The sequence below is a fragment of the Monopterus albus genome, unplaced genomic scaffold (genome assembly GCF_001952655.1).
Source record: "Monopterus albus unplaced genomic scaffold, M_albus_1.0 scaffold107.1, whole genome shotgun sequence".
Taxonomy (NCBI): Eukaryota; Metazoa; Chordata; class Actinopteri; order Synbranchiformes; family Synbranchidae; genus Monopterus; species Monopterus albus.
Genome location: NW_018127987.1, coordinates 620,135 through 647,195, shown reverse-complemented (window position 1 = coordinate 647,195; position 27,061 = coordinate 620,135). Strand labels below are relative to the sequence as shown.

General features: G+C 41.5%; 4 protein-coding genes across 10 annotated transcripts in view; 2 read left to right on the top strand and 2 right to left on the bottom strand.

The window, feature by feature from the left end:
• Positions 1 to 7,183, bottom strand: part of usp5 (ubiquitin specific peptidase 5 (isopeptidase T)) — a 13,542-nt gene extending 6,359 nt beyond the window's left edge. Inside the window, exons 1-12 of one of the 2 annotated variants that reach the window (XM_020610823.1) lie at positions 6,957 to 7,183; positions 6,267 to 6,395; positions 6,063 to 6,129; positions 5,832 to 5,959; positions 5,407 to 5,552; positions 4,856 to 5,040; positions 4,609 to 4,703; positions 3,591 to 3,784; positions 3,323 to 3,394; positions 1,205 to 1,292; positions 950 to 1,075; positions 710 to 863 (exon numbers count right to left, since the gene is read on the bottom strand). In XM_020610823.1, coding sequence (XP_020466479.1) covers positions 710 to 863; positions 950 to 1,075; positions 1,205 to 1,292; positions 3,323 to 3,394; positions 3,591 to 3,784; positions 4,609 to 4,703; positions 4,856 to 5,040; positions 5,407 to 5,552; positions 5,832 to 5,959; positions 6,063 to 6,129; positions 6,267 to 6,395; positions 6,957 to 7,064 — 1,492 coding nt within the window. In that variant the 5' untranslated portion in view covers positions 7,065 to 7,183. The remainder of the gene's footprint in view (positions 1 to 709; positions 864 to 949; positions 1,076 to 1,204; positions 1,293 to 3,322; positions 3,395 to 3,590; positions 3,785 to 4,608; positions 4,704 to 4,855; positions 5,041 to 5,406; positions 5,553 to 5,831; positions 5,960 to 6,062; positions 6,130 to 6,266; positions 6,396 to 6,956) is intronic. The other variant, XM_020610824.1, reaches the window with a different exon arrangement.
• Positions 7,184 to 7,343: 160 nt separating this feature from the next.
• p3h3 (prolyl 3-hydroxylase 3) lies at positions 7,344 to 16,351 on the top strand. 2 transcript variants are annotated; one of them, XM_020610827.1, is made up of 16 exons: positions 7,344 to 8,092; positions 9,297 to 9,481; positions 9,716 to 9,874; positions 10,481 to 10,673; positions 10,782 to 10,913; positions 11,061 to 11,203; positions 11,517 to 11,606; positions 11,696 to 11,748; positions 11,839 to 11,918; positions 12,013 to 12,140; positions 12,225 to 12,320; positions 12,558 to 12,708; positions 12,865 to 12,982; positions 13,399 to 13,474; positions 13,589 to 13,729; positions 15,210 to 16,351. In XM_020610827.1, exons 1-16 carry the CDS (start codon positions 7,798 to 7,800, stop codon positions 15,378 to 15,380), a joined length of 2,211 nt encoding a protein of 736 aa, XP_020466483.1. In that variant the 5' UTR covers positions 7,344 to 7,797; the 3' UTR covers positions 15,381 to 16,351. The 2 variants fall into 2 exon arrangements, with proteins under 2 accessions (XP_020466483.1, XP_020466482.1); XM_020610826.1 differs by having other exon boundaries at positions 11,818 to 11,918.
• A 554-nt stretch (positions 16,352 to 16,905) lies between these two features.
• gnb3a (guanine nucleotide binding protein (G protein), beta polypeptide 3a) lies at positions 16,906 to 23,948 on the top strand. Of its 2 annotated transcripts, none has more exons than XM_020610881.1 (9): positions 16,906 to 18,131; positions 20,754 to 20,865; positions 21,063 to 21,208; positions 21,498 to 21,561; positions 21,755 to 21,917; positions 22,001 to 22,067; positions 22,163 to 22,364; positions 22,472 to 22,688; positions 22,847 to 23,948. In XM_020610881.1, the coding sequence occupies exons 2-9, from the start codon at positions 20,809 to 20,811 to the stop codon at positions 22,951 to 22,953; spliced, it is 1,023 nt and encodes a 340-aa protein (XP_020466537.1). In that variant the 5' UTR covers positions 16,906 to 18,131; positions 20,754 to 20,808; the 3' UTR covers positions 22,954 to 23,948. The 2 variants fall into 2 exon arrangements, with proteins under 2 accessions (XP_020466537.1, XP_020466538.1); XM_020610882.1 differs by lacking the exon at positions 16,906 to 18,131 and adding an exon at positions 18,979 to 19,967.
• Positions 23,949 to 24,349: 401 nt separating this feature from the next.
• cdca3 (cell division cycle associated 3) lies at positions 24,350 to 27,003 on the bottom strand. Of its 4 annotated transcripts, none has more exons than XM_020610878.1 (6): positions 26,905 to 26,991; positions 26,134 to 26,280; positions 25,928 to 26,048; positions 24,950 to 25,834; positions 24,801 to 24,868; positions 24,350 to 24,659 (listed from the first exon to the last, which is right to left on the bottom strand). In XM_020610878.1, exons 2-6 carry the CDS (start codon positions 26,263 to 26,265, stop codon positions 24,558 to 24,560), a joined length of 1,308 nt encoding a protein of 435 aa, XP_020466534.1. In that variant the 5' UTR covers positions 26,266 to 26,280; positions 26,905 to 26,991; the 3' UTR covers positions 24,350 to 24,557. The 4 variants fall into 4 exon arrangements, with proteins under 4 accessions (XP_020466534.1, XP_020466532.1, XP_020466533.1 ...); XM_020610876.1 differs by having other exon boundaries at positions 26,134 to 26,338; positions 26,905 to 26,982; XM_020610877.1 differs by having other exon boundaries at positions 26,134 to 26,334; positions 26,905 to 26,982.
• Between the last annotated feature and the right edge of the window lie 58 nt (positions 27,004 to 27,061).

Genomic DNA, 27,061 nt, shown 5'->3' with positions numbered 1-27,061 from the left:
GGGGCTGAATAATTTTGCACGCCCAATTTTTCAGTTTTTTATTTGTTAAAAAAGTTTGAAATATCCAATAAATTTCGTTCCACTTCATGATTGTGTCCCACTTGTTGTTGATTCTTCACAAAAAATTACAGTTTTATATCTTTATGTTTGAAGCCTGAAATGTGGCAAAAGGTCGCAAAGTTCAAGGGGGCCGAATACTTTTGCAAGGCACTGTATTTCTGTTCCTCACTGGAAATACTGATTGTAATGTGGCTGAAATAATCACTGAAATTCCTGCCAGATGATTTTCTGACAGTCTATAACAAAAGAAAAACAACAAATCGCCACACTGAAGACCCGACAGTTGAATGACAAAATCCAGTCAGGTACAGCCCTACCTGAAAGCACCGGTAAACACTTTTTTAGAAGAAAAATACGCTGCTAAGTGCATATTTTACCAAATTTAAGATATCCTTACAATAAGTATATGCTTATATCATTTTTTTTTTGTAAATACACAAAATATACTGATAGTTTGGTTTTATGGCTGGTTAGCAAATGTAAGCAAGATGATCCAAACCTGTGACAGAATCAGTTTGCACTGTCATGATCTACTGTTTCCTATGGTGAACATGAAGACTAAACCTGGTCATAGCACAACATTAGGTGCTGCATGCAGCTTTGAGTTTGTACTTTGCTGCTGCACCCAAACTTCATAGCCCATCATCACCTGTGTTGGTAGCCTGGTCCATGGGAACTGGCAGCTGAACAATGTAATCCACCCGCTGTGTGTATTTGGCCTTCTGCGACTGCTGACACACAATCCTCTCTTCCACCAGGAACCTAAAGGCTTCAGATGGATTGGGCCCAGAGCGACAGTTTCGCTGTGTGTAAAAGAGAATAATGATACAACATTAAAAAAAAAAGTTGACATGAGAAAAAAAGAGAGGCAGAGTGAGTGTTACTTCACCTCCACCATGTTTATGAAGTGCAATAAAAACTCTTGAGCATCCTGTTGTCGATTGGTGGAGAACTCTGGGTGACCCCGTCCAACTAGCGCTTTGAACATTCGTGGTGCTATGCCCATTTGATCTCTCTGCAAACAAAAGCATGACTTATCAATGGTAAGAGCAGATACTAGGTACACCACATTCCTACTCATTTCTGAGAGTAAATCCAATGTCATAAACATCGGTTAAAACTGTGGTTGACTATTTGTTCCTACCCTGGGTTCAGATGCACCATTTTCGTCTCCAGGGTCTGGTGCTGGTTTGGAATACTCTCCTGATAACAGGCCATAGCCGAGCTTGGCTCTGTGAAAAGCAAAGCTGACATTATTACACATTCAACAATATCCCAGAGTCTCATACAGGGTTTGGATATAGGCCTTTATGTAATTGTTTTGGCTTTAAAATAACATGCCAAAATGTCTAATCAGAGAGAAGACTCTCTCTGGAGAGAATAAAAACATTTGTGTAATTAAAGTAAAGCTTATGTTTAGGATTAGGCTGCATGCACAGAGCAGAACAGATTTGTTTTTTAAATCTGAAAACATATAAATACATATTAAATACATATACAACTGCACTATACCAGACTGTTATGCAGTTTTAAATATCAATAACAGCAAAAAAGCAACATGTTACATGAGTAATGTAGAACATATCAGACTATCAATCCATCCATAATCTATACAGTTTATCTTGAAAAGGGTTGCAGGGGTGCAGAAACCTCTATCCCTGATGATATTGGGAGGGAGGCAGGGTGCACCCTGGACAGGTTACCAGTCTGTCACAGGACTGACACTTGGAGACATACAACCTCACACACCCACTCAATTCTAGGGGCAATTTAGAGTTGCCAATCAACCCAACAGTCACTGGTCTCATCCGAGATGGTGACGAGTCAGCCTACAGACGGGAGGTTAAGCAGTTGGTCCTATGGTGTAGTCACCACAACCTAGAGCTGAACACGCTCAAAACAGTGGAGATGACAGTGGACTTCAGGAAGAGACCTCCCACCTTACCCAACCGCCCTCACCATACTTAGCAGAACTGTAGCAGCAGTAATGTCCTACAAATTCCTGGGCTCCACTATGTCCCAGGAGCTGAAGTGGACGTCCAACATCAGGACCGTCATCAAGAAGGCACAGCAGAGGATGTACTTCTTGCACCACCTCAGGAAGTTTGACCTGTCCCAGGAGCTGCTGATACAGTTCTACAGAGGAATCATCAAGTCTGTTCTCTGAACCCCCATCACTGTCTGGTTTGGCTCAGCAACCAAACAGGACAAGTACAGACTTCAGCGGACAGTCATGACTGCAGAAAAGGTCATTAGTGTGAGCCTGTCCTCCATGGAGGACCTGTACATCTCACGGGTCAAAAGGAGGGTGGAGAAAATTTCTGCAGACCTCTCACACCCTGGACTCAATCTATTTGAACTCCTAACCTCTGGATGGCGCTACAGGTCAGTGTGCACCAAGACAACCAGGCACAAGGACAATTTCTTCCCCCAAAGCCGGAGTACCCGGACAGAACCCATTCAGGCACAGGGAGAACATGGATGCTTTTGTTTGTTTGTTTTTTTTTTCCCCCTCTCTTTTTAATGCTGTTTATCTGGCCTGTCCCAGCTGCACTAGCTCTCCTACAGCAGCAGCATGTTGGCTGCTGCCCTCCTCTTACATCTCTCTTCCCATCCCTCTCTTACTGCTTCAGCTGCACTGGTTGAAACCAATAAATATTTGATACAAATCACACAATGACTGGACTGATCAGGTTTCCCATGTGTTTTTCGATATTTCCCTGGACTGAGAAGTCAAACATTCAGCGTCAGAGTTTATGAACTAGCATTAACTTTATCCATTTGCACAGCAGTCCATATATATCCATGCTATATATGCAGTTTGCTAACCTCGGCAACAGCTGTATTCTGACACTAGCTTAGCCAGCCTTACTAGCTTGCAAATGACATATCAGTGAAGTTGGACAGTGTTGTGTTAAAAGAAAACAAACATGAAAAGGAGGAGCTGTTCACAGACGGTCAGTTGTCATGGTTGTGATGTATTTGTGTGAGAGAGAAAGAGCGGGGCACGGAGAGACTAAGCAAATATATACGCTACGCACAGCACTACACTGAAATAATATTTATCCCATCTTAAATCAATATGTGATGGTCAATGTTGATATTGTGGCAGCCTGCCACAAATAAATCAATGTATGGAAAACATTGTTTTATTAAACACTGTCCTTGCAATCTTGCTGTACCACTGAGGGGTGTTTACAGACATCCACTAGTAATACAAGAGCTTGTCTTATAATGTTGAACACAAAGAGAGGACACTCACACTTGGGTCTTGAAGTCTTGGGTGGGGTCACTTGGAGCTTCATTAATGATTTTGTCAATGTTAGACACATACCTGAAAGACATATGAAACACACCGTTTAGTTTAAGGAACTCACTTTTATTGTATAGAGTGAACATTTTCACTGTTTAAAGAAATAACGAATAACTTGACACAAGAATTAACACAGTGCTATACTATTGACAAAGACATGGTCATCATAACTGGGAGATACTGGAGGATGGGGAGCTATGAGTAAGAGGGTACTGACCTGCTCTGGAAGTCTGGAATGGTGAAGAGCACTTGCATGACAGAGTTGAGGTAGCAGCTGTTGCCCAGGTTCTTCATGCCTGTCAGTCCGGGGCCAAACAGGGGACGTAGAGTGGTCCCTGACTCCTGGATCACCTCCCACTCCCCGACGCGCTGGTTCACAGCAATCTCCAACTCTGTCATAGTCTGCTCAGTCTGAGAACAGAGATGTCAAGGGGATGAGAGAACAAAGGATTCAGGGTACAGGCAAATTAAAATCTTTGTAGCAGCTTTCATATATAAACAAGTTTTGAGAATGACAAGCAAAATTAGTCAATAAAAAGTAGTAATGACAGCAGGCAGACAGGCAACACTATCAAACACATCATAACAACACTAAGTGCTGCACTTTGTCTTCTTTGCATTATAGCATAATCCCTCCACCCCCGTCGGTGCAACATCATTAAATCTATGCAGTAATACATTTGCAAGACAAGAAACAACATTACAGTACACAGTGAGATGTATAAAGATCTCAAGAGTTTGACAACTGTCTGCATGAGAGGAGAAGCAGGTGGCAAAGAAATGAATGGCAGCAGGGAACCAAAGAAGAACCAGGTGTGGAAGAAATAACTGGGAAATGTAGGCAGATAAGATGAGGGGTAATGTCATCAATGTTACAAATACAAGGAGAGATATGACTGTGTTAACATAGGCTCTGAGTAATAATACAATGACAACAACACTTGAAAAATACTGTTTGTTTTTATACACACACACATGCACACAGTCTGACTTCCATATTCTCAGGGACAATACATTGACTTACATTCATTTCCATGAAAACGTAGCATAATCTTAATCATAACTACATAACCTAAACTTACATTAACCTAACTCTAAAATTTAATGATATCTCTGCTGATAAGATGTTGGCCATAAAAAGTGGTTGATTTTGTCTTTACAATGGTTAATGAGAGAAAAATAAATCACAAAATAGTTTGCTTCCACTAAAAACAAGAGAAACACTAAGAACTTGCCTTCTCCATGGTCATCATGTTAATGCCAAAGTGAGCTAGGTGCTCTGGCAACTTGGAATCCAGTACCATGTCATCCTCATTATAAGAATACACATCTAGACAAACATAACAAATGTGACAATTGAGGACACTGAAGAACTAAGCTTCAGACAAATGTACATTCTCAATACAGCTCAACAATTTTCATTCAAGGAGACTCAAGGCAGGCAACATATTGATATTGAACATATTTAAAGGATCCGCTTACCTGCTCCATCAGGAGTGATGGTACCAAGTTTCACAGCAAGTGGGTATCCTGTCTCCTGGAAGTGGAGAAGGGCGTGGTTGTTGCCCCCAGAGCCATCAAAATACCTGCGACCACACAGCACTTTGCCATCTGTCAGGTTCATCCAAAGATTCTCCTGGAGGTCACACACCTCACATCGCCAGCCACTTAGACAGAGGAAAGTAAAGTAAAATAAACCCTCCAATATACACATATTCTTGTAGGATTTGAATAACAGAACTGACCAGCTATCCCTATCCTAGTATTTATCTCATAGAAGATAAAACAGTAGCAATTAACACAGTAATGGATCAGCCGATCCTAAATGTAACAGTGTTATTACCAGGACATTCTCTTTACTGAATACTGTACACCACTGCAAGTGCTAGACATTATTTAATGACAGCTAGTGTATTTACAGTTTGGCACATTACTTTATCAACTTTTATTGGAATAAACAGTAGGAGGAGCTTTGTTTTCAAATCACTAAGCAACTGCATGATAGGTTTATTTCAGCAACTGCTTTGTCTCACCTGGGAGGGATCTTCACCCCATTGTCAAGCTGTTTAAGGTCAGCAGCATACCTCGACTCCTGTCTCACTTCTCCGTCCCATTGTTGAACTTGTAAGGTATGAGACACTGAGTCGGCTGCCATAATACCCGCCATTGACAGGGACACCTTGAGGGACAGCAAATGAGATGAAAGTAACGAATTAGACCTGTACAACAGCTCATGAACTTCTGAACTGCTTGCTTGTACCCCAGTATTCTAATATGCAGGGATGCATCTACAATATATCGTATGAGGAATAACTTGTCAAAGACCTGTGAAGATTTCCCATGCTTGCATCACGCCTATGCTATGTCCTTGTACTAATGAAAGCTATCGCTACATTTATTTGCTGTGACCTTAGCAGAATAACATTTCTCTTGCCAGAAAAAAAAAACAGTATCTTACCCTTTCTTTCACAACGTCAGGCATGTTAGCAAGGTCTTCTGATGTCACTTCCTGTCCATCAGGTAAAATGACCACCTTTACATCTTCTTCATACTGCTCCAGCTCTAGATCAAAACCTCCTTCAATCCCTGGACAGATCAGAAACAAGGAGGAGCGGGAGACACAGGGTGAGACTCAAAAGAGGACCTCTATACAATCTTTGTTTGTATAAATGCTCTCTCATGCACTCACCTATAGCTAATCGGGTGGGCTTTTTCTTAGGTGGGTGTCCAGATCCAGAGTTATTGTCATCTTCCTTCTGTTAGAGTAACATAGTGTATCAGTGAGACTAGTTCACTGGACATGGAAAGCGATGCTGCTGATAATGTCAAAATTTTTAAACATGTATCCATGGTGGATGTCGAGATATGTCAAAAAGTAGAATTAAGTGTCTACCTTTGCCTTAAGAGTCCGGGTGATGTGCAAGTAAGCCCTCTGGCCTGACCGAGCATGGTGCCTATCCACATACTTACTCCCAAAGCCCAGGAAACTGTTCATGCATACATACAGTCCCCCCTCACTCTCCTGTAAAAAGACATAGGCAATATCAGGTGTCTCTCTCCATCGAGACAACACTGGAAAGTTGGCTAACGCCGGGTACATTGTAGGTGGCTTAACCATGACACAGCATCAGTTACTACATTTTAACCAACTAACTAGCTATACAACGAGCCTGCTTATGGTTGTAATTCCGCCTTAGCCCCATGTTATTCAAGTCTACAATAAACTTCTACTGTTAAGACTTTGATATTATCGGACAAAGTTATATCCCGCCATAGTCATGAAGATAAACCGACGAAGTTAGCCTGCTAGCTAGTTTGACAGCAGACCCACTAAGACGACAAGCTAACAAGCCAGAGCAGCTAAATTACCATTAGAGCGAAATTATTAGCTTAGCACGACGCTAGCATGCTACTTCACTGACATTAGTTGAAACAGGGAAATATAAGAAGCCAGTGCCTTCAAGTGAACAGCGCTAACAAAACGTTACATCGGCTCAAAACAAGAGCGGGTAGAAGAGAAAAATAAATGCAACACCACTATTTATTAGCTGACGTTTTTGGTTTTAAAGGGAAGATGGCTCACCGGTGAGGCAAATGACAAGGCGCATTCGTCTTTGTGAACACGGTCCCCAGGCTTGGGAACCCGAATTGTGGACAAAACCGACATCAAAACCTCACCAACATCCGCCATGACAAGATAGCTATTTCGCCTTTCAGTGGGACAACTTGCTCCTCTGAGTTTGGACCCCAAGCCTCGTAATTCCCCGGCTCAAAAGAACAACCGTTGCCCAGCCCGTCCCCTGCTGTCTGTGTTTGGCTGAATGAATCATGACACGCTGACTTATGTTGAGTGAAGGCCGAACGCACGGGGCTGCGACTCCTTACCGTAACACGTTAAATACATGTGCCGTGAACAACAAAGCTTGGACTTTCAGTATTTTAAATGAAGAAGATTTAATTTGAAATGTACAATAAATGCAGTGAACAGACTAAATTGGTACACCTTTTTGTATTTTGTAAGGCTATTTATGGGCTTCTTTGTTGTAAAAAGAGCCAAAAAGCGTTATTTGGGAGTCAACTTATTTTATTTGTTACGGTAACGCCCGTTGAACTCCAACTGCTTCCTCTCGCGGCTACACCGCAGTATTGCAAGTGTTTTACCAATGGTCTTCTGGTAAATACGTAGCATAGCATTAACAAGTTCAAAGCAAGTAAATAAGTACGTTCATTTTGATTTATACAAACTACAATACCGGTCGTAGACGCTAACAGTGAATACATCACTTGAAACAACAGTATTGACATTCCTCAAACGGGAGGAAACTTTCTGGATTACATCTCCTTAGTTCCCAAAATATTTCCATAGTTAGTCCCTCCTCTTCTCCGAGCTCCATCTCTTTCACGGAGAGTTTATTTCTCGGACCATGGCGCTGCGCTCTTGTCGCTTCACTGTATACGTGGCGTTTCAGTTTACTATTGTACTATTAGGGAATTCTACCTTTGCAACTCCCGGTGGCGGTAGCCCTAATGTTTTGTCACTTCTACAGCCGTATGACTTTTTGTATTACAGCGGGGTACGCGCATATTATAGTGAGAACTGGGCGAAGGCTGCTGAGCTGCTGGAGAAATCCATCGTAACCAAGGACTCACTGTTCAGAGTCCGCAGGCAGTGTCACGATGAGTGTGTGGCAGCAGGGAGAGGGGCATTCAATAACCTGGGTACGTTTTTTGTGTGTTTGCAGAGAGGGTGTAGTGACTGACTGCGCTTAGCCAGGTCAGTGGTGTGCCAGATTTATTATTATGGTCTTGTTCAATAGTAATTCGTTGGTAATTTGTTAACCTACATAATGAATTTAATTTGAATGATAAAAGAGGCAGCAGCATTTTAATGAAATGCGCCACTTTCATTAATTTGCCATGTGCCATGCCTGTGGTTGACCCCTCCTTACTATGCAAGTTGTTAGCATGCTAGTTCAACCAATAAGTGTTTTTCCTTCTCATGTTGTTTCCTCTAGAAATTTTATGCAGTAATTGGTTTCCCAGGAAAAACGAAAACATTAAATAAAAGAGAGCGAAATCAACATAATTTTGTGCAACAGAAATGTGGTTTCTTCTTTCTTACCCCTCAATTATCTTGTCACCCCTCAGATTTATGGGACCCCCTTAGGGATTGGGAGGCACTGGCCTGTCCAACTGATACATTTATTGAAATATTCTTCAATACATAAAAACAAATTGCAACATTTTTGCTTGAAGTTCGCCCAGTTTTCTTTTTATTTATTTATTTTTTTTACTAGCATTAGTCATAGCAGGGAGCCAAAGTGGCTGCTTTGAATCAAAGATAATTACAATTGTCAAAAAACAAATGATAATCATTTCTTATAGTTCTGTAATAGTAAAAGGTTAAGAACTAACTCCACCTCAACCAGATGCAAAAGTAAAATCCTGCTTTTACATAAATACATGAGTAATAATAATCAAATGGTAGTTATAGTTTTATGTATCAATTAAACAGTTATTATCAATATATAGTAGTATGTAGTGTCAAACACAAAAGGCTTAAAATATACTCTAGATGTTGACAGTGCATAAACATCCATTAATCTGCAGCTAGTCTATCACAGGTCTGGCACATAGAGACCATTCACACCTACAGGTTATTTAGAGTCACCAGTTGACTTCCATGTCTTTGGAGAAACCCATGCAGGGAGCACAAACTCCACACAGAAAGGGTCTGGTCAGCCACCAGGTTTGAACCTGGCACCTTCTTGCCAAGAAGCAACAGTTCTATCCACTGCTCCACTGTGCTGCCCAGTGCATAAACAATGTTTCTAATTTAGTTGTTATTTTTTGCATAAGTAACGGACAGTTTTCAATGGTATATTTCAGTGCACATAAAGGTTCATGTTTTCTGTTTTTCCAGACTCTGAAGAGGGCAGCATGTGGGACCTCTGGGCCTTGGACTGGGTGCAGCAGAGGGCTGAGTGTTTGAGGTTCTGCATTGGACGCGCTGTGACCCGTGTAGGGCAACTTCCTGTTTCTTCTGATATAGATTATGAGTTTGGCACCCGCAACCCCTATAACTTTCTGCAGGTCACATACTATAAGGTAAGTGGTTCTTTAGGCAGCCATAAAAGTGTGTAATATTCCAATAATTGGTCATTTCTAATTACTACTGACAGACTTACATATTATTTAATTTGAAAGTGGCATTTAGAGGCGTACAGCTTCATGTTGTTGTCTCTAATTTTAATTATGATTCATGTCACAATTGTATTTATAGTAAAACTCCTTTATGTGTATAAAAACTTTTATTCACACTTTCCTCTTCATCCACATCAGCTGGAAAAGTTGCAGAAGGCAGCATCAGCTGCTCATACGTATTTTGTAGCTAACCCCAGTCATCTGGAGATGAGGAACAACATTGAGAAGTACAGACGGATGAAAGGAGTGAACGAGGAGGCCTTCCAAGACAGAGAGGCTGAGAAAGAGAAACACTGGGTGAGGAAGGATGGATGATGGGGGGTTAAAAAAGGAGGAGGGAATGGGGTCGCACAAGGTGGAATTGCTGCTCTGATCACCACAGTAGCTAATGTTCCAACTTCTGTACCCTGAAATCATATAGTGCTTTGTCAGTAAACTGCACTGGCCAGCTGATCAAATATAATATAATGTCTAAGTGAAGACAGGGGTAACATGTCTAACACTACTGGACTAAAATCAAGTTTACTCAAGCTCACAACTCCAAAGTTAATGAAGAGGATTCAAAAAGAAATATTTTGGAGATGCGACAGGCAGGCATGGCCCAAGGATTCCTCTCTGTCTCACCTTCACTCTCTGTTATCCAACCATGCAATCCAAACCTGGTTTCACTCACTGAAGTTGTCTGCCTTAGCTGCTGAGTTTTATCCAGACACTTGTTATGACATGATTAGGCTCGTCTGAAACAGGCCTACAAAGTTAATGTAACGGCATGTCTCAAAATTCATCCACTCTTTTTTTCAGTGGGCAGAACAATTTGACATTTTTATTTTTTCTTATAATACAAGCCAGTCTTCATTTTTAAACTACCTGTACTATTCTTTGTCTATGTGTTATCAAACCCAGGCCTTGTATGATGCTGCTCTCCAGTATGAGGCCTCCTCTGACTGGGTGCAAGCAGCAAAAAAATGGAAAGCATGTGTGAATGAAACGTTGCAGCAGACAGAGGAGTGCAGGATACAGTGTGAAGTGGCCTCCCAAAGGCTGCCTGAGGACAGGGGAGTGGACAGTGTTAATGGCGTTTTTGAGAAGGCAGCAGGTAAGAAAAAGGACAAAGAGCTTTAGGCTGAAGCTTTCTGCTTTGAACAAGAGAGAAACAGAACAGTAAGTACCCACTGTCACCATTTCTCTTTCCCATCTCCTGTAGCGCTCGCCCTCTCCCTGCTTTCGTGCCGGCAGGCCTGTGTGACTCAGGTATCCACACGACCTGGAAGGATCTCTGCTCAGGAGGACTACCTGCCCACACAGTTGGAACATCTGCACATAGCACAGTTTAAAGGTCAGGGTTCAAAGTTCAAAATGATGACCATTTACTGTGGTGTGACGATCCAATGCTAATGTTGATACACTGACAACATGTCATCTTTTGCCACTTTCATTTTGACCCCCTAAGTGCCATTTGTCTTGCTTTACTGCTTCTCCACAGCTGGTGACATTAGTGGAGCAGTGCAGACTCTGCGCTCACTTCTCCTATTTTACCCTGCTGACAAGGACTCCTTAGACAACCTGCAGCTCTATTATGAGACACTAGGGGGAGACAAAGAGTCACAAGTCACACAGCCTGAGCAGGTACTACTTAATGTCCGCTGCCCAGAAATCACCACTCTGTTGATAATAATGATCTAAGTTCCAAGATTTACTATCGTTATCTTGAGCTTAAAGGTTTACAATTGACCTGAATGAAACAATTCTTAGCTAAATGTGACTGAAAACTCCAGTACCTATAGACAATTGTGTCAGTTTGTTTTTGTCAAAGATGTTTGCTCTTAATCCATAAAAGAATGTGAGGAATCACAGTTTGGTCATTTCAGATATGCACTCAAATTCAAATTGAACTTAATTTTCATGTTTAACCACAAGTATGTGTGTGTTTGTCATGTAGGAGATTGTCAAATACGTCAGTCGCTCTTTGCAGGAGAAAAAGCTTCTCTATTTTGGTATGGAGAACTTGGATTTCAGCTTCACTGACCCAGTAAGTACTAATGATGAATAGACAAGATTTTGATGCACAAAGGGAACAGCTTTAAAACTCCAAGAGGATAAAAATTATTTTGCATGTAGGATCTTTGGACTCCAGAAGATGTTGTACCCGAGTCACTGAGGGAGATATGGAGGTGAAACAGACACAAAGAAAAGTGATTTAGTAACTTGTGTTTTATTATGTTAATGTAATGGCACCTCAGTATCTTCTGTTTTAACGTCAGAGCTGAAAAAGAGAAAACGAATGAGAAAATGAAAGAGGGAGAGCAGCAGGAGGAAGTGGATGACAGTGGATTTTTTTCAGGTAAGACAGTCTGTCCACTGTTGTGTTTTAGTTTGTCGCAGTTGATAATTTATCCATTTTCCTTTTTATGCTTTCTTATTGGCCCTCTCTCCAGGTGGCTCAGTCCCCCAGGTGGGTGTGACCATCACCATGGATGACGAGGTTTTAAACGGGACTAATCGTGTAGTACTCGATGGAGTCATGACTAAGAAGGAGTGCGACAGAATACTGCAGTTAGCAGAAGTACGTTCAGACTGTTAAATAGTCAGACCTTATCAGACAGAAACAGCAGCACTCTCAACGACTATTTCCTCCTGTGTCTGATAGGTTGCTGCATCAGCTGGAGATGGTTACCGGGGACGAAGGTCCGTGCACACACCTCATGAGACGTTCGAGGGCCTGACTGTGCTCAGGGCTGTAAAGGTGGGTGAACATGAAATAATGCAGGCACAATGTGTTTTTTAAGTGACCATGAATGCTCAAAATTAATTATGCCAATGTGAACTAATATCATCATCTTTTGGTGGGAGGGGCAAAGAGCAGTAAGGAGCTTCTTATGGGGTCAGTTTGTTTTGAGTCCCACTAGACCCTTTAGTGGCTGAAAAGAAATTAGGTGGAGTAGCTTTAACGTTTCAGTCATCTTAACATCTTCTTTCACAGTTGGCTCAGGAAGGCCTGGTGAACCAATCAGATGCCAGGCTGTTACACGAGCTGGGCGAGAGAGTGAGAGTCCTGCTGCACTCGTACTTCAGGAGCCCTTCAAGACTCATCATCTCTTTCACACACCTGGTCTGTCGTAGTGCGATCGCGGGTAATACCAACATTATCCATTTGCTAGAACTTAGAAACCAAATTAATCTGCTCATATAGAACTAGAACAGGGTTTCTCAGAGTTCTGATACTGTAAACTCCAGTGCTTTTCTTGGCAAGTTAGTTTGTTTCTAAATCAGATTTTCCTTGTTCTCAGGTGACCAGGAAGGGAGGCTGGACCTGTCTCACCCTGTCCATGTTGACAACTGTCTTCTTGAGCCAGAGACCAAGCAATGCTGGAGGGAGCCACCGGCGTTCATACACAGGGACCTGAGGTACACAAAAATAACATCACTCCATAATTAATAATTTATTTAGTCTTATACTCTTCCCATAAATCATATTTAAAGATGCTGACAAGCTGAGATATCATTTTATTCCAGTATATAATAAGCTTTTCACAGAATCTTCTTGAATCAAGTGATATTCTTTTTATTATAATGTGACACTCTTCCTCAGAATGAGATGGAGAGGGAGACCAGGGAAAATAGAGAACAAGAGAAATAATTTGGAATGGAAGTTGCATTAGTGTTGATTTGTTACACTGCAAATTCAACACATTGATTTAGGTTGAAATTAATATTTTAACAAAAAGTTCCAAAGTGAATGGCTGCAGATATATTAATTGGAATAGATCATAATGGATGTTTTTATGAATAAATGGTGGACCTCAAATCTATTTCTCCCACAGTGCCATTCTCTACCTGAATGACAATTTCGATGGTGGAGAGCTGTTTTTCACTAACAGGGATGCCAAAACAGTAACAGTAAGTGACTATTCAACCTTTGATCCCAGCTTTTAATATCAGAGATCATGTCTTTCTGTAAAATATTTATTGGACCTGGTGACTTTAAGATCCTTCCCTCCTTCATATCTCCAGGCTCGAGTAAAACCCAGCTGCGGTCGCCTGGTAGGCTTCTCCTCAGGTCCAGTAAATCCTCATGGTGTGACTGCAGTGACCAGTGGACGGCGGTGTGCACTGGGCCTGTGGTTCACAAAGGAGAAGCTCTACAGGGACATGGTGGGCATGATGACAACACACACAGCAGTGAGCTTTTCAGGTCGAGCCTGTCGCCTGTGGTTGTTCATGTCGTGACACCGGTGTTGGGCGGCAAGACCAACTGGAGCCTGAGTACAATGCAAATTGGCAGTTGTTTTCATGTTGTGTCATTTACAGTGCCCTGTCTGTGATCCTACCATGCCAGTGGTTCAGTTGCCATATCAATTTGTAAACCAAGTTTAAGTATTATAATTTGGTGTGAATTTTGTAGGAATCACATTCAGAACAAACATGACAGTGTCCTCATTTTAAATGGCAGGAGCTCCTCAGAAGTGTTGCTGTTTAATTGTCCAGCCAAAAAAAAAAAAAAAAATCATATTTAATATTTACAGTACCGCAGTTTGCTAGTTCAGTTAGCATCATGCAGACTGTCTCACTCATCTTTACAGAGAGAAGCAATAACAAATATTTCTTAAAACAAAAAGTTAAACCCACAAGCAACAAAATACACCCTGGCTTTGTTCAGTATAATCAGAGGTTTTGCTCCTACAGCCTTACTTGCTCTGGTATGGCCAGGAGCTTATGGTGGCTAATATTAGTTGTAGGATATGATTCGTATTACCATTGCTAACTCTAGAGACAAGACAGTCCAAGTAACTTCAAAACAGTGCTGATTTATTCAAAGGATCACAGGTAAAATTAACATTACACGCTCAGGTATCTTGCACCTCCATACTGCACGCAGGTAGATGTAAGATGAAAGACCCTGAACCCACCAGGCCTATACATTATATCCCCTCGGTTGGGCTAGCCCCATACTACACAGAAACGTCAACCGAGACGTCTCTGTTACCAGCTCTGCAGCTGGTCATAGCAGTAGTCAAAACATGAAGCAAATCAATGTGCGAGTGTCTGTTGATTAAGTGGTGTGTAGCTAAAAACATTCTCACGACCTCTAGTAACATGTCGTGACTTAAACATAAGAACATATTATGGCTAAGGCTACAGTTATACACGTCATAATAATATTAAACATCCTGTCTGCTGACAGTCATCAACTCTTCTCTCTAGTTATCCTTGACCAGATGTACCCTGTAGAAACTCATAAGCATGACTAAGCATTTAACAGTCTAACTAGACATCCTATCTCCACTAAACATTTCTAATACATAAAGTATCTAACCAGTATCTATCTGACTAAAAATACCTAACATAGCTAATGTTGGCAAGGTTAAGGTAAATATTGTTGTGAAACTGACATCATGTAGTTTGTTTTCTTCGTGAGTTAGTACTTTTCTCTGCTAGTGCTACTGTTTTAAATGTTATCATTATCATACAGTTGTTACTTGTGGCTCCACTGGTGGCTGTAGAGGAGAGCATTAGTGGTTTCAGAGTATTTGTCTGGAACTAGAAGGTTATAAAGTACAATGTTGTGCATGCCATAGTGGCCACTTGAAGTCAGTATATCAGTTTTTGCCATTTCTGTACTTGTGTCTCCCAGGAACGAGAGGAGGCGGAGGCATTGTGGGCCGCAGATGGACACAGTGTGGTGAAAAAGGATGAGGAGGAAGCGGAGGGCAGCGGCACCACTGCCCGGAACGCTCGAAGCCAAGCACCGAAGGAGAAGAGCAGAGGGAGAGACAGGGTGATGGGGGGCAAAGACGAGCTGTGAGAGCCAGGAGAAACCTGACAGACTGAAACTCATTTCCATTCATTCTTGTGGAAATTTCCCCCATCCCAACACTTCTTTGCTTTTGTAACATCATTTTCCATTTCCATTCACTCTCTTCACCCCGCTCCCTTTTCATGTAAAGCTTGCACGTGTGTGTGTGTATATACACTATTTATAATGAGCAGATGAAGGTAAGTGAGAGAAACGCTGCCTTTTTCTCTTTGTAATGTCATGCTGTACTTTTTACTATAGCAGCTTTACTGACCCATATCACCCCTTTAAAAATGAAGAGAATAAAAGAAGTGATGAATGTGACTCTTTAACAATGTGTGCTGAGTACTGTATGCCACATTTACACAGAAAGTCAGGCACAGAAAGCATTAGAGCAAGATAGACAACAAACGGATACAAAATAGAAAGGATGTGTAACCTATTAAGTGATTGCCTCACACCCTCTGTGGCTGCCTGCTGATTAAAACTAGAAAATGAACACTCTTCTTAGTTTGTTCCTCTTTATAAGATGTGCAGTTAGGCAGCTACACAGCAGCAGGAAACCGTAGAAACAGTAACATTAGCACAGTGTATGAGAAAATGGACTTGGAGGCAGTAAGTGGGAGATGAGGGAACACAGAGAGCTGAGGGAAAAAGAGAAATAGAGAGATTACTGCTAATCCCTCATAAATGAGTGCATTTGTTTATGAAGCTTTAAAAAGGCTTCCATTTAGAATATGGAATAGTAATCCAGCCAGAAACCATTTAATCATTGACATCCAGTGCAGTGATGCTTCCATCTTGTCTATCTTACAACCAATGTCAGCCCCCTCCTCTGCTTTCGTCTTGTGCATTAGGTCCAGAGTTGAGTACGGCCCATATTAACATCCTCACTCCCTTCTGCTTTATAATCCCAGTGGCTGCAGAATTGGGTCGGCAGGCCCGTTGAATAGAGCCTTGGTTTTAGCCTTTTTCCTCCTTCACACTGAAACCTAAGAGTTCACGTTCGTGATATAGGTGTTATGTCTATATAATGTATATAAGATATTATCACACTAAAGACCCTGGCTGTCTAATTGCACACTTGGCAGAAAAGCATGAAATTTCAGCTTCCCCACTATTTGTGGTCCAGCTCACTTAATGGGTGTCTACTGATGACTTCTGACCTTACTGTATGATGCTTTGCACCACTGATAGGTCTAATCCTAGCATGTTTTTAAGTAGGAGCAATGAGGATCAAAATTCATGAATTTATTCTTCAGTAGTTGACTAATGGACACTGACTAATTTAATCCAGCCATCCTGTACCCTAGTTATTCAAAACAAGGACAAACGTTTAGCCACCCTTGAAATATACTTCCCTAAAATATATTAGCATTGGTACTAAGAGAGCTAAAGTAATGCTAGCTAAGATTTTATAGCAGTTATAATGCAAGCTCAAGACATCAGTGGTCTTTAAATAGTAACTCCCTCTTTCAGTTATAATGCAAGCTCAAGACATCAGTAACAAATAGTAACTCCCTCTTTTTGTCTTTATCCTGATCTGTGTCTGCGTGCCTGCTGACAAATTCTGTCTTTCCTCTTTTTGGTTTTCTCTCGGTTTTATGCTCCATCCCACCACCAGCGCTGCCCCGACTCCATTTCTCCAAATCCTGCATCACTGCGCTCAAGTGAACAAAGGTCAGCTCCTTTAACCTCAGAGCTGAATTTATCTATGCTGAATTAGAGAATAAAACCCAGGAACCAGCAAAGCACACACACAGTGAAAGCCTTTTTCTTCCATACACAGAAATATATGCAAGCACACAAACAAAGGAGTCCATAATCTACAATATCAATGGCACAGCTATGGCCTAGAGGGTTTTGCACAGAAAGGATTGATGCTGATTCTTGTAGAAAACATTGCTCTGTGAGGTCCAAGGTCACATCAGCTACAGCAGCATCCCAGTGCCCTTCTGAGGACTCAGAGCCTGTTTTGTCTAATTTAAATGTGTTTTCACTGGTTTTCTACACAGCAAAGCACAGGGCAGAAAAAAAAATACTTCTGAATGCCTAAATAAAACAGTACGTGTTACTCATCTTTTGTAATGTATATCCCAGCATGGGCAAAGATTTACTATCCTATACTGCTTGTGTGTAAGAATGAACCAGAATCCTGTAGTTCTTTCTTGTTTTATCACTACACCCTGTCTGAGCTCTGTTCTGCCAATCTCCTCCTCTGCCTGTAAAAATTCTAATATTAGCTTCACCTTGGGTTTACAAAACACAAACCCTGCACTCAGCCTTAGATCTTTTAAAGACTACGTCAGCACCATAAAAAGCCATGTTCCCAGCTCCTCTATTTACCTTCTTTTCCTTTCCATCTCTGGGGTATCTAGTACAGATTTACCCCAGCCCATGTCTTGTGATCCCGTAACTGTATTGTGCGCCTTGTTTGGTTTCCCCCACTCTTTTCTTTCCTATTTGGTCTCATAACCCCCCCCATCCCACACACACACCTCTCTTTCAGACCATGCCAGGGTTTTATCCCCTCATCACTGATCTCCCTTCATCCCTCCAATCCTCATCTGTTCCTCATGGGAGCGATGGAGAGAGTGAGTGATGGGGGAATATCACAGTGTGTGTTATACTAAAGGTGATTAAGTGGAAGAAAGTTTAGCAACAGACAGGCTGAACTTATGAGAACAGCCAGAGGGAGACCGCTGGAGGAAGAGTGATTAAAGATCTACCAGAAACACCTTGAACAGAGTCTCCTAATTGGTAGGTGGATGGCTATGTATGTTGCTGTTTGCATATGATGACCATTTATATGGCTGGTATTCTTTTAAACTGAGCAGCATCATGTATCTTATATCTTGCAGTATGTACTGTAGGATGTATGTTAAAATACTGTATATATTTAAATAGAAAGTATGGTGATGACATTCAAAAACGATGAATGAATGAAAGAGATTTGATGCACTCGTATGTGCATTTGCATTCCAGGAGCTATACATGAGATCACCATACAATGCTGGTTTTGTAATGTAGACTGATCAGAATCAGAATCAGCTTTATTGGCCAGGTGTGCTGGACACATGAGGAATTTGACTCTGGTACAGCGGCTCTGATTATACTGTCAAACATAATCTGCATAGTAAACTGTGGTAAGTTGTTTTTGTTTTGTATCACTGATGGGTGTAAAATATGGAATGCAAGTGGTAAAATCTTTTATCTAAGATCTCACTGAATGTCTGTTTGAAGAGAGCAGAAAACTGGACATCTGTAGGTTTAAGAAGAATCTGGATGAAATCTTCTATTTCAATATCTGATATTATATCACTATATCAATATATATATGTGATAAAGTTCCTTGAAACTCTAAATTAAAATAAAAAGTCCAGTCAATTAAATGCGTCATAAACAAGGTACAAGGCAAATGCCATGTAAATCCATTATTACCATCAATTCTGGTCATTGTTTTACAGCATTGCCCTCAACAGCCTATAGATGCAGTATATTTGTTTAGTGTTAACTGGCAATTAGGTATATTGCCAGTACAGAGTTACAACAGGTGATCATTTAAATCAAATTCATATATGATGCCATATTTTCAACACTGTCAATCAGAAGATTATGTTATTGGACTGTGAACTGAACAAAGAATACAATACTTTGACTTGTAACAGGTCAGTAGCTGTCAGCTGACGTAAATATGTAAACTTCAGAGCAGCACAGTCACTGGTCAGACTCAAGTTCGTAGGCCTAGTCCACCAGAAACACTCCATTTTTGACCAGCATCCATTCTCACAATGTTCTCTTTGTCCCAATCCCACCTTCTCCCTCATTTTCATACCACTGTCTGCTCTCCCATCCCTTTCTCCATCTCTTATCCAGATGCAAAGAGCAGTCAGTAATCGGATGAGAGCAGATTTGACTCAAAAGGTTTCCCTTAAAATCACAGTCAGTAGGATTTAAAACTCATTCTCCTGTCTCGCCTCTTACCCACCATCCTCTCCCATCCCTCCCTTTGCCTCCTCTTCTCTCTGGCTGAGTTAATGCACTTCACTATCAAGCGACCACTAGCAGTCATTTAATCACATGGAACAAGAGCAGGGTCCCAGGAACAGAATGGCAAAAGGGCAATAGCATGAGTGTAACGCTCAAGTGTTCATTACAGCACTCATTAGTGCAACAATTTTCCATCTGGAACAAAGGCCTAAAATCCCCTCTTATCAACTCCAGCGACTGTGTGGTCACCAGCAGTTTAAGGCACTACACCCATATAGTAGCTGTTGAGGTGTTTGGGAGCACTGCACTCTAATTTCATTTGAACATGTTTCAGTCCACATTCACTTTAAGAACTACAGCTAGATAAATGATAGGTCCCATTGGCAAACAATTAAAGCAAATCTCTTTCTCCTACAGAATCACTCCCTTCTTCACTCCCTTCCTCTCCCTTTCTCTTCAAACAAATTAGAGGCAAATCCACTTGGTCATGTGTTTTGACAGGGACACTCATTCAAATAGTGAAACAGAGAGAGAGAGAGAGAGAGATTGCTGCAGGGACGCGTACGATAAGATCAACGATCAAGTATTTCCTCCTCAGTTTTCAAGGTGAGATAAAGGAAATAGCATCATGATAACTTAGTGCTTCACAAGAAAAGAAAAGTAATTTGTATCTAGTACTTGCATGTGTACAGTAGGAGGAGGTTTGTTATATTGTGCTTCTTTGCCTTGAAGTTAATGCCATGTGTCCTGCTTTCCTCTTTGAACTGCTCTGCTTCTGTACAATCAGTTTGAGATCATGACTGTGCCTTTTCACTTGTCACACTGTATGAGCTTGTCCATTAGGTGATTGGTTTACTGCTAAACATTGCTCATTTAATCGTGACATTACCAAATCCAATAGCCATTAACATTAAAAGAGTGTGCTGAAGTGTTAAATGGCACAAACTCCCCTATCAGTGACCTGAGAGCTGACACACTGATGACATTATTACAGGACATACTGGTTTGTGTGTACATTCAGGATGAGGATGTGAGCTCGCAGCAAGTGTCATATTATTTGAAGAGCAAATACTTGCGCTGTTAATGTTGCGCTTGAATATTTATACAGTCTGCGCGTGTGTGTCTGTGCACACATACATGAACGCAAGTGTAGGCGTGTTGTGTGGGCTTCTGTGTGTGTGATTATGAAAGTTTGCAAAGTAGATGAGGTCCAGTTTGACTTGCAAAAGAGGACTTACTTGGAGACAGAAACTAAATCGTTCAGATAGGTGCAGGTAAGATTTCAGCATGAGGCATTAGTACAGGTTGTGCTGTTCCTGGGATATCTGAAATAATTTCTTGTTAACTGGTTTCTGTTTTTGTCTACCTGCCTCTCTTCTTTTTCTTTTTCAGGACTATCAACTTTCCTGACATCTCTCCCTGGTGACAGTGCCTAACAACCATCGTCATGGGTGAAATGGAGCAGTTGCGAAAGGAGGCGGACAGTCTCAAAGACCAGATCACTGTCAGTAGACCCATCCATGCCATCTGTAATAAATATGATTGTCCATAATATAATGTGACTTTGCTTCTTACCTGATAATGTATTCTTTAAAAAAAAATCTGACATAGATTCAGTTTTACTCCACCCAAACCTACTGTATATAGCCATTATTCATAACTGCAGTGACCTGACCACCTCTGTTTGTGTATGCTCCCCAGGCAGCTCGCAAGGCAGTGCAAGACACCACACTGCAGGAGGTAGCAGCTAGTATCGCCGCAGTGGGCCGTATCCAGATGAAGACCAGGAAAACGCTAAGGGGCCACCTGGCAAAAATCTACGCTATGCACTGGGCTGCTGACTCCAGGTAAATATATACACAGCTTAGTGAAACTGAAAGACCACCTGCTGTATATTTCACAGCCAAGAGCTGATAGTGTTTTAATGTATTTAGCATAAAATTAGAGCAAGAAGAACCGATACATGTGACATGGAATTTTGATAAATTAGTTCTGTGAACTACATCTGTTCGATGAATTAATAGAGGTATTGCTTACACCTGTTGTACAGTCCCCAGCTGGATTTATCACTGTATCATCTTTCTTCAGTGTTCTTTGATTTTTTTTTTTTTATCATTATCAATATACCTCCACCAGGCTGTGTGTCAGTGCCTCACAAGATGGAAAACTCATAGTGTGGGATACCATCACAACCAACAAGGTAAGAAAGAGCATGAGGAAGAAAAGGTGTATCCTGCTTAAAGTAAACAAATGCTGAGCCAGCACTAACTTAGTCCTAAACTTTACAGTGTATATCAGACACACTCATGCAACCTAACGAGGCCTTGTGTTTGAAATCCATTTGGTCTTAGGGTTAAAGACAAGCGTTTCACCTGTCCTCTGTGTGTCTGCAGGTGAACGCCATCCCTCTCAAGTCATCATGGGTGATGACTTGTGCCTATGCACCTTCAGGAAACTTGGTAGCTTGCGGAGGTCTGGACAACATGTGCTCCATCTACAACCTCAAAGGCAAGGATGGGAACGTCAAGGTCATGCGTGAGCTGGTGGGACATTCAGGTAGGATGACACAGCTTGGAAAAGAGTCCCCTGAAGTCCTTAATGCTCTGTTGTACTTGAAAAATATTTCTTTGGCTCTGCAGGTTACCTGTCTTGCTGTCGTTTCCTCAATGACACTGAGATCCTCACTAGCTCTGGAGACTGGACTTCGTAAGAACATAGTATGATTAACATAAGTATGTTGCCACTTCCATCCGTGTTGCTAAAACTTAAGCAAATATTGTGTTTGGTTCATCTCCTTCTAGCATACTGTGGGACATTGAAACAGGGAGCAAAAAGACCATTTATGCAGGACACCAGTCAGACTGCATGTCCCTGGCTGTGTCTCCAGACTTCAATTTTTTCATCTCAGGGTCATGTGACTACACTGCCAGGCTTTGGGACATCAGGGATGGCACCTGCAGACAGACTTTTGGAGGGCATGAAAGTGACATCAATGCAATTGGGGTGAGGATGAGTAGGATTTCCACCTCAGTTCTTTACAGAGATCTGCTTCTTTTTTTTAAATTTTGTTTAAAGGCTGCTTAGTTCCTAACATCTAGTCTTTCTTCCAGTTCTTCCCCAGTGGTAAAGCAGTGATAACAGGCTCCGATGATGCCACCTGTAAGCTGTATGACCTGCGAGCTGACCAGGAGCTCATCACCTACCAGGACTCGAGCATCATGTGTGGGGTGACTTCCCTGGCCCCCTCCCTGTCTGGACGCCTGATACTGGCTGGCTACGATGATTTCAACGTCAACATCTGGGACTCGCTCAAAGCTGAGAGAGTGGGTGAGTACAGATGGAAGAAAAGATGACAGTGAATTTAGCTAATGATTTTAAAATGTTTAAAACCTCCAGCTTTTAACTCCTGATAGGTGGAGGAGTGTTGTGCATCTGAGTGACTCTGGCATTTCCAGTTTACAACATTACTTTTCTTTGTGGTCTAGGAGTCCTAGCTGGTCACGACAACAGAGTGAGCTGTGTCGGAGTATCTCCAGATGGTATGGCGTGTTGCACAGGATCCTGGGACAGCTTCCTCAAGATATGGAATTGAGGCTGTTCATCACCAGTGAGAAGAAAGAGAGCAGTTAACATCTGCACAGGAGAAAGTAAATGAGATTAAAATTGGAGTTTGAGGGAGGGATGAGGGATACGGAGTTACATGGGGTAAAAAGAGGGTTTTTTTAAAACTGTGCCAAGTTGTATATAAAATTGTAGAGCAGTTGTAATGTGAACATTTCTTCTTTCGCTCTTGCCTTTCTTCTCACTGAAAGGGGGAATTTAGGCAGATCATTCCTCTTAATTGTGAATTACATTACAGTTCAAATTGAGAACGTGTGCACATGTATTGCAGTAATTCAAAGATCACCCAGTGAGAACAGTTGCCAAATAAAAATAGCAGCACACTGGATGAATAGAACAGAACGTGTCAAGTTACAGCTGCATAGGTTCACTCTAGCTCAACTAACATGCTGTAATATCAACACATATATTGTCCTACAAATAATAGTGTTTTGTTTCAGATTGTTGTTTTAGTGTGCATAGATTTCCCTAGATTCTTACATTTACCTTCTTTTCATTATGTAATTTTGAGTTATAGTTTGCAGATGTCTTTAGTGTTTGACTGGTTTTGTCACTCATGCACAACATTTATCAGGATATGGGGCCTCATCCTTCAGCATTATACCCCCCCAGTGTCTAGAGCTGAAAAATGCTTGGGTTAAACTGTTGAAGTAACAGATGAGACACTAAAATGGTTTTGATTCACTGAGCACTTGCAAAAAAAAAAAAAAAGCCAATTTGTCTCATGAGAGAACTCTTTATACGCGTCATTTCAGATGACAACTACTATTGTTTGCACATGAGCAATACATCTGAATTTGTAAAGCTACCTTTACCTCTGCAAGGTACCAAGTAAACTTGAAAAACAGGTTTTGAACATACAGAAAAAAAAATGGGCAAGCTCTGGCTCGAATTTGGATGTCATCTTTTCTAACACTTGGATACACACTGTGCAATATAACAGTACTTTCTTCATCAAAACTGTCTAATAAACATGGGATTCTACATTACACAAGCCTTGAGTGTTTTTCCAGCCTTGTTGAATTCTGTATTTTTTTTTTTTTTTGTTTTGGTTAGCACATCTATATTAAAATTCTAATGGCACTACAAAAAAAAATAAATAAATAAAAATAAAAACCTCCGTCCACAAATTAAGAGGTTTAGATAGAGGTCTATTGATACATTTATGAATGGAACAAAACTCCTGGGGAGACTCACCCCACTGCCTATTACTGAAGATTCAAAGTGTTAAATGTGGGACAAGAGGCATGAACAATGGCAGCTGTATAAAATCTGTGCTTTTCACAAAATCAAATAGTGTTTATTGTTTTTATTCGAGATGAAAGTTTACATTTTATGTTACAGAAAACAAAAACAAGAAAAGAACAAGCAAAACTAGTTTATAACCAGTATGAGGATTTAGGGCACCAATTCTGAAGGCAAACAACTTTATTTATATTTACAAAAAAAAAAAAATACAAAGTGGCAGTTAAAAGTAATGTACCCAAGACAAAAAAAATATAATACTGTACACATAAAAGCATGTTATTATGAGAGATAAAAGTGGATTGAATTTATCCAGATTACTGTTGAACATCATCTGTTCTCTTTATCCTGAGCCAGTGCCACCACTCTGCAGTCTGTGCGGTCCATGTGTCCAAACCTCTGCTTATCTAGTATAGGCACTTTCAGCTTCATCTGGAATGTGGGGAGGACAAAAACATTACCTCTTTGTTTTCTGAACAAATTGTTTACCCATAACTTTATCGTAAAAAGAAAAAAAAATGATGCAAATTAAGTTTCTGTAAGTAACGACAGAGGTTTGCTGGTGCAGAGTACCTGAGAACACTGGTCCCTGGGTGAGTTGGCCTCCTTAAGGATCTGCAGTGGAGAGCGGCCTTCAGTACCTAGAAATGAAGCATAATAAATACATAAATAAATAAAATACAACTTGTTACAAATAAAAACAATCCACACTTTCTACACACCTCTCTGCTTTAGTTTTCCAGATTGTCCCCTGTTTTCACTGTTTACGTTCTTAACAGCCACTCGGACACTGAGAGGAGAGGAGCCTCCTTTTCCGCTGGGCCCCTGCCCTCCTCTGGCTCTTCGCCCAGTGGCACCAAACCCTTTCCCCAACCACTGAGGCTTGAACACCACCTGACTGGGGCTCTTTGAGTCAAAGGTGGGGCAGCGGATGCCGGTGCAGAGCTGTGGCTGCTCTGGGCTAAGAACGACTGGTGGCGCTGGTGAAGCGGTTGCAGGGGGCAAAGAAGATTCTTTAACAAGCTCTTGTGTTCTTTCAGAAGACCTCAGTTTCTCTTCTTCCTTTAGCTGTGCAGGGGAAACATCTAAACCAGTTGCTGAGGAAGGCTCAACAGTAATAGAAGGAAGGGCATAAGAGTGATCCACACCATCCCCAAGTGTCTCCACTTCCTCACTAGGCACTGGCGAAGGAGTACTGTCACAGTGCATCTCAGCAACGATCTGCATTGAGGTTACTCCTTCATGACAAGTTATCAGGCTCATGCTGAGTCTCTTGTGAAGAGGAGACTCTCTTGCTTCTTCTGCCTCCTCAGTTTCTATATCCACCTCCACCTGGGGCTCCTCAAGGATCACGAAAGGGCTCAAGTTACCCTCACAGTGGAGTGGAGGCAGCACCGGAGTGGCAAGGAGGTTGGTCTGCCCAGCCAGGGAGCTGAAGGGCTGGGAAGGCTGAGGAGTCAGGAGGGGTTCAGTGGAAGCCAGCTCCTCACTCTCTGGGGCTTCCTCCTCCACAGCAACACTCAGTTTCTGAGGGGCTTCAGGGACTTTGCCTTCAATCTCATTGCTCAAAAACAAACCCAGGCGGCGAGCTAAGGACCCAACTGTGGCTGCAGGGACAAATGGAAGAATATCATGTTATACAGCATCTTGAAGGTGAGAAAAGCCAAGCTGGGAGTTACTGTTTATTAACCACTAGTTACCTCTCATGACTTCTCTGACAGGCGTACGGGTAATGCCAACAGTAGGTGAGCGGGGATCAGTGACAACCAGTGGAAACTTACTTTTCACCACAGCAGAATTTGTGGACACAAATCCATTGACCTAGTAAAAACATTTAGCATGTTTTGAAATGTTTTCCTGCAACAGTTTACAGTGTGACGGGTAGTAAATCAACCAAGTAACCTACCTGAATAGGCGTACGATCAATGCCCGCTGAGGGAGAGCGTGGATCCATCAGATGATTGACTCGATTGTTTTTGATGGCTGGTTCTGGATTAACTGGTGCAGCCTTAGTCATCTTGCTCTCACTGGATCCCATAATGCTTATTTATTGCTACCAGGCAAATGGGTAACAAGAATAGAACTGATTGTCCACCAGAAAAGAAAACTGTCTTTATCCAACAGGCAACACAAAAACATGCAACATAACAAAACAATGGAAATATAAAACTGCATGACTATTTGTAAATAAAATACCACCAGTTCATTAACATGCACTGAATAAGTTGACCACACGATAGTAAAATATATCTTGTTTGATTAAAATACTGATAATTTGGTGCCTCTAACATTAATTTAACCGAAAGCTTGATTTATGGTTCTGCGTAAAAACTAAGATTTAAGCAACTCACAGTCTCGCCCCCTAATCCGTAAACTTTATTTACGACAATGCGTTGACCTCACACATCCACACACAACATAATGCGAGATCAAGTTAATGTGACTTGTTTACGCTCTTACTATTTACTACTACCATATTCAGCAACAAAGACTGACAAGCAGGAAGCTGTAGTAGCACATTTTTCTCCAAGAAGCATTTCATTCATTTTGCCCGTGTACGCTATCGATCAAAATACTACTTTCACATTAGCTGCGAAAAACTATATTGACTATCAGGCTAGTAACATGCTAGCTTAGCTAAGATCAGGTCACGCTCGTCACATAGTTCCATGCTTACCCTAAAAAAAGTCGACCAGGATGTACCTATAGTCCTTTCACTACTACAACACTTGAGACAAGGGGCAAACGCCGTTTAAAAGTCTTAAATCGCGGGGTGAGTGCTTGTTACTTTTAAATGAACCAATCAGCGCACACGTTCTCCCCGCCTCCTTAGC

Excerpts from the sequence above, each read along its gene's own strand:
- p3h3 (XM_020610826.1), top strand. The coding sequence starts at position 7,798 with ATGGCGCTGCGCTCTTGTCGCTTCACTGTATACGTGGCGTTTCAGTTT. Across the intron at positions 9,482-9,715 it reads TGCAGGTCACATACTATAAG|CTGGAAAAGTTGCAGAAGGC; the intron begins GTAAGTGGTTCT and ends CATCCACATCAG. Across the intron at positions 10,914-11,060 it reads GCACATAGCACAGTTTAAAG|CTGGTGACATTAGTGGAGCA; the intron begins GTCAGGGTTCAA and ends GCTTCTCCACAG.
- gnb3a (XM_020610881.1), top strand. The coding sequence starts at position 20,809 with ATGGGTGAAATGGAGCAGTTGCGAAAGGAGGCGGACAGTCTCAAAGAC. Across the intron at positions 20,866-21,062 it reads GTCTCAAAGACCAGATCACT|GCAGCTCGCAAGGCAGTGCA; the intron begins GTCAGTAGACCC and ends TATGCTCCCCAG. Across the intron at positions 22,689-22,846 it reads GCTCAAAGCTGAGAGAGTGG|GAGTCCTAGCTGGTCACGAC; the intron begins GTGAGTACAGAT and ends TTTGTGGTCTAG.
- cdca3 (XM_020610875.1), bottom strand. The coding sequence starts at position 26,265 with ATGGGATCCAGTGAGAGCAAGATGACTAAGGCTGCACCAGTTAATCCA. Across the intron at positions 26,049-26,133 it reads TTGATCGTACGCCTATTCAG|GTCAATGGATTTGTGTCCAC; the intron begins GTAGGTTACTTG and ends TGTTTTTACTAG. Across the intron at positions 25,835-25,927 it reads TGTCAGAGAAGTCATGAGAG|CCACAGTTGGGTCCTTAGCT; the intron begins GTAACTAGTGGT and ends TTGTCCCTGCAG.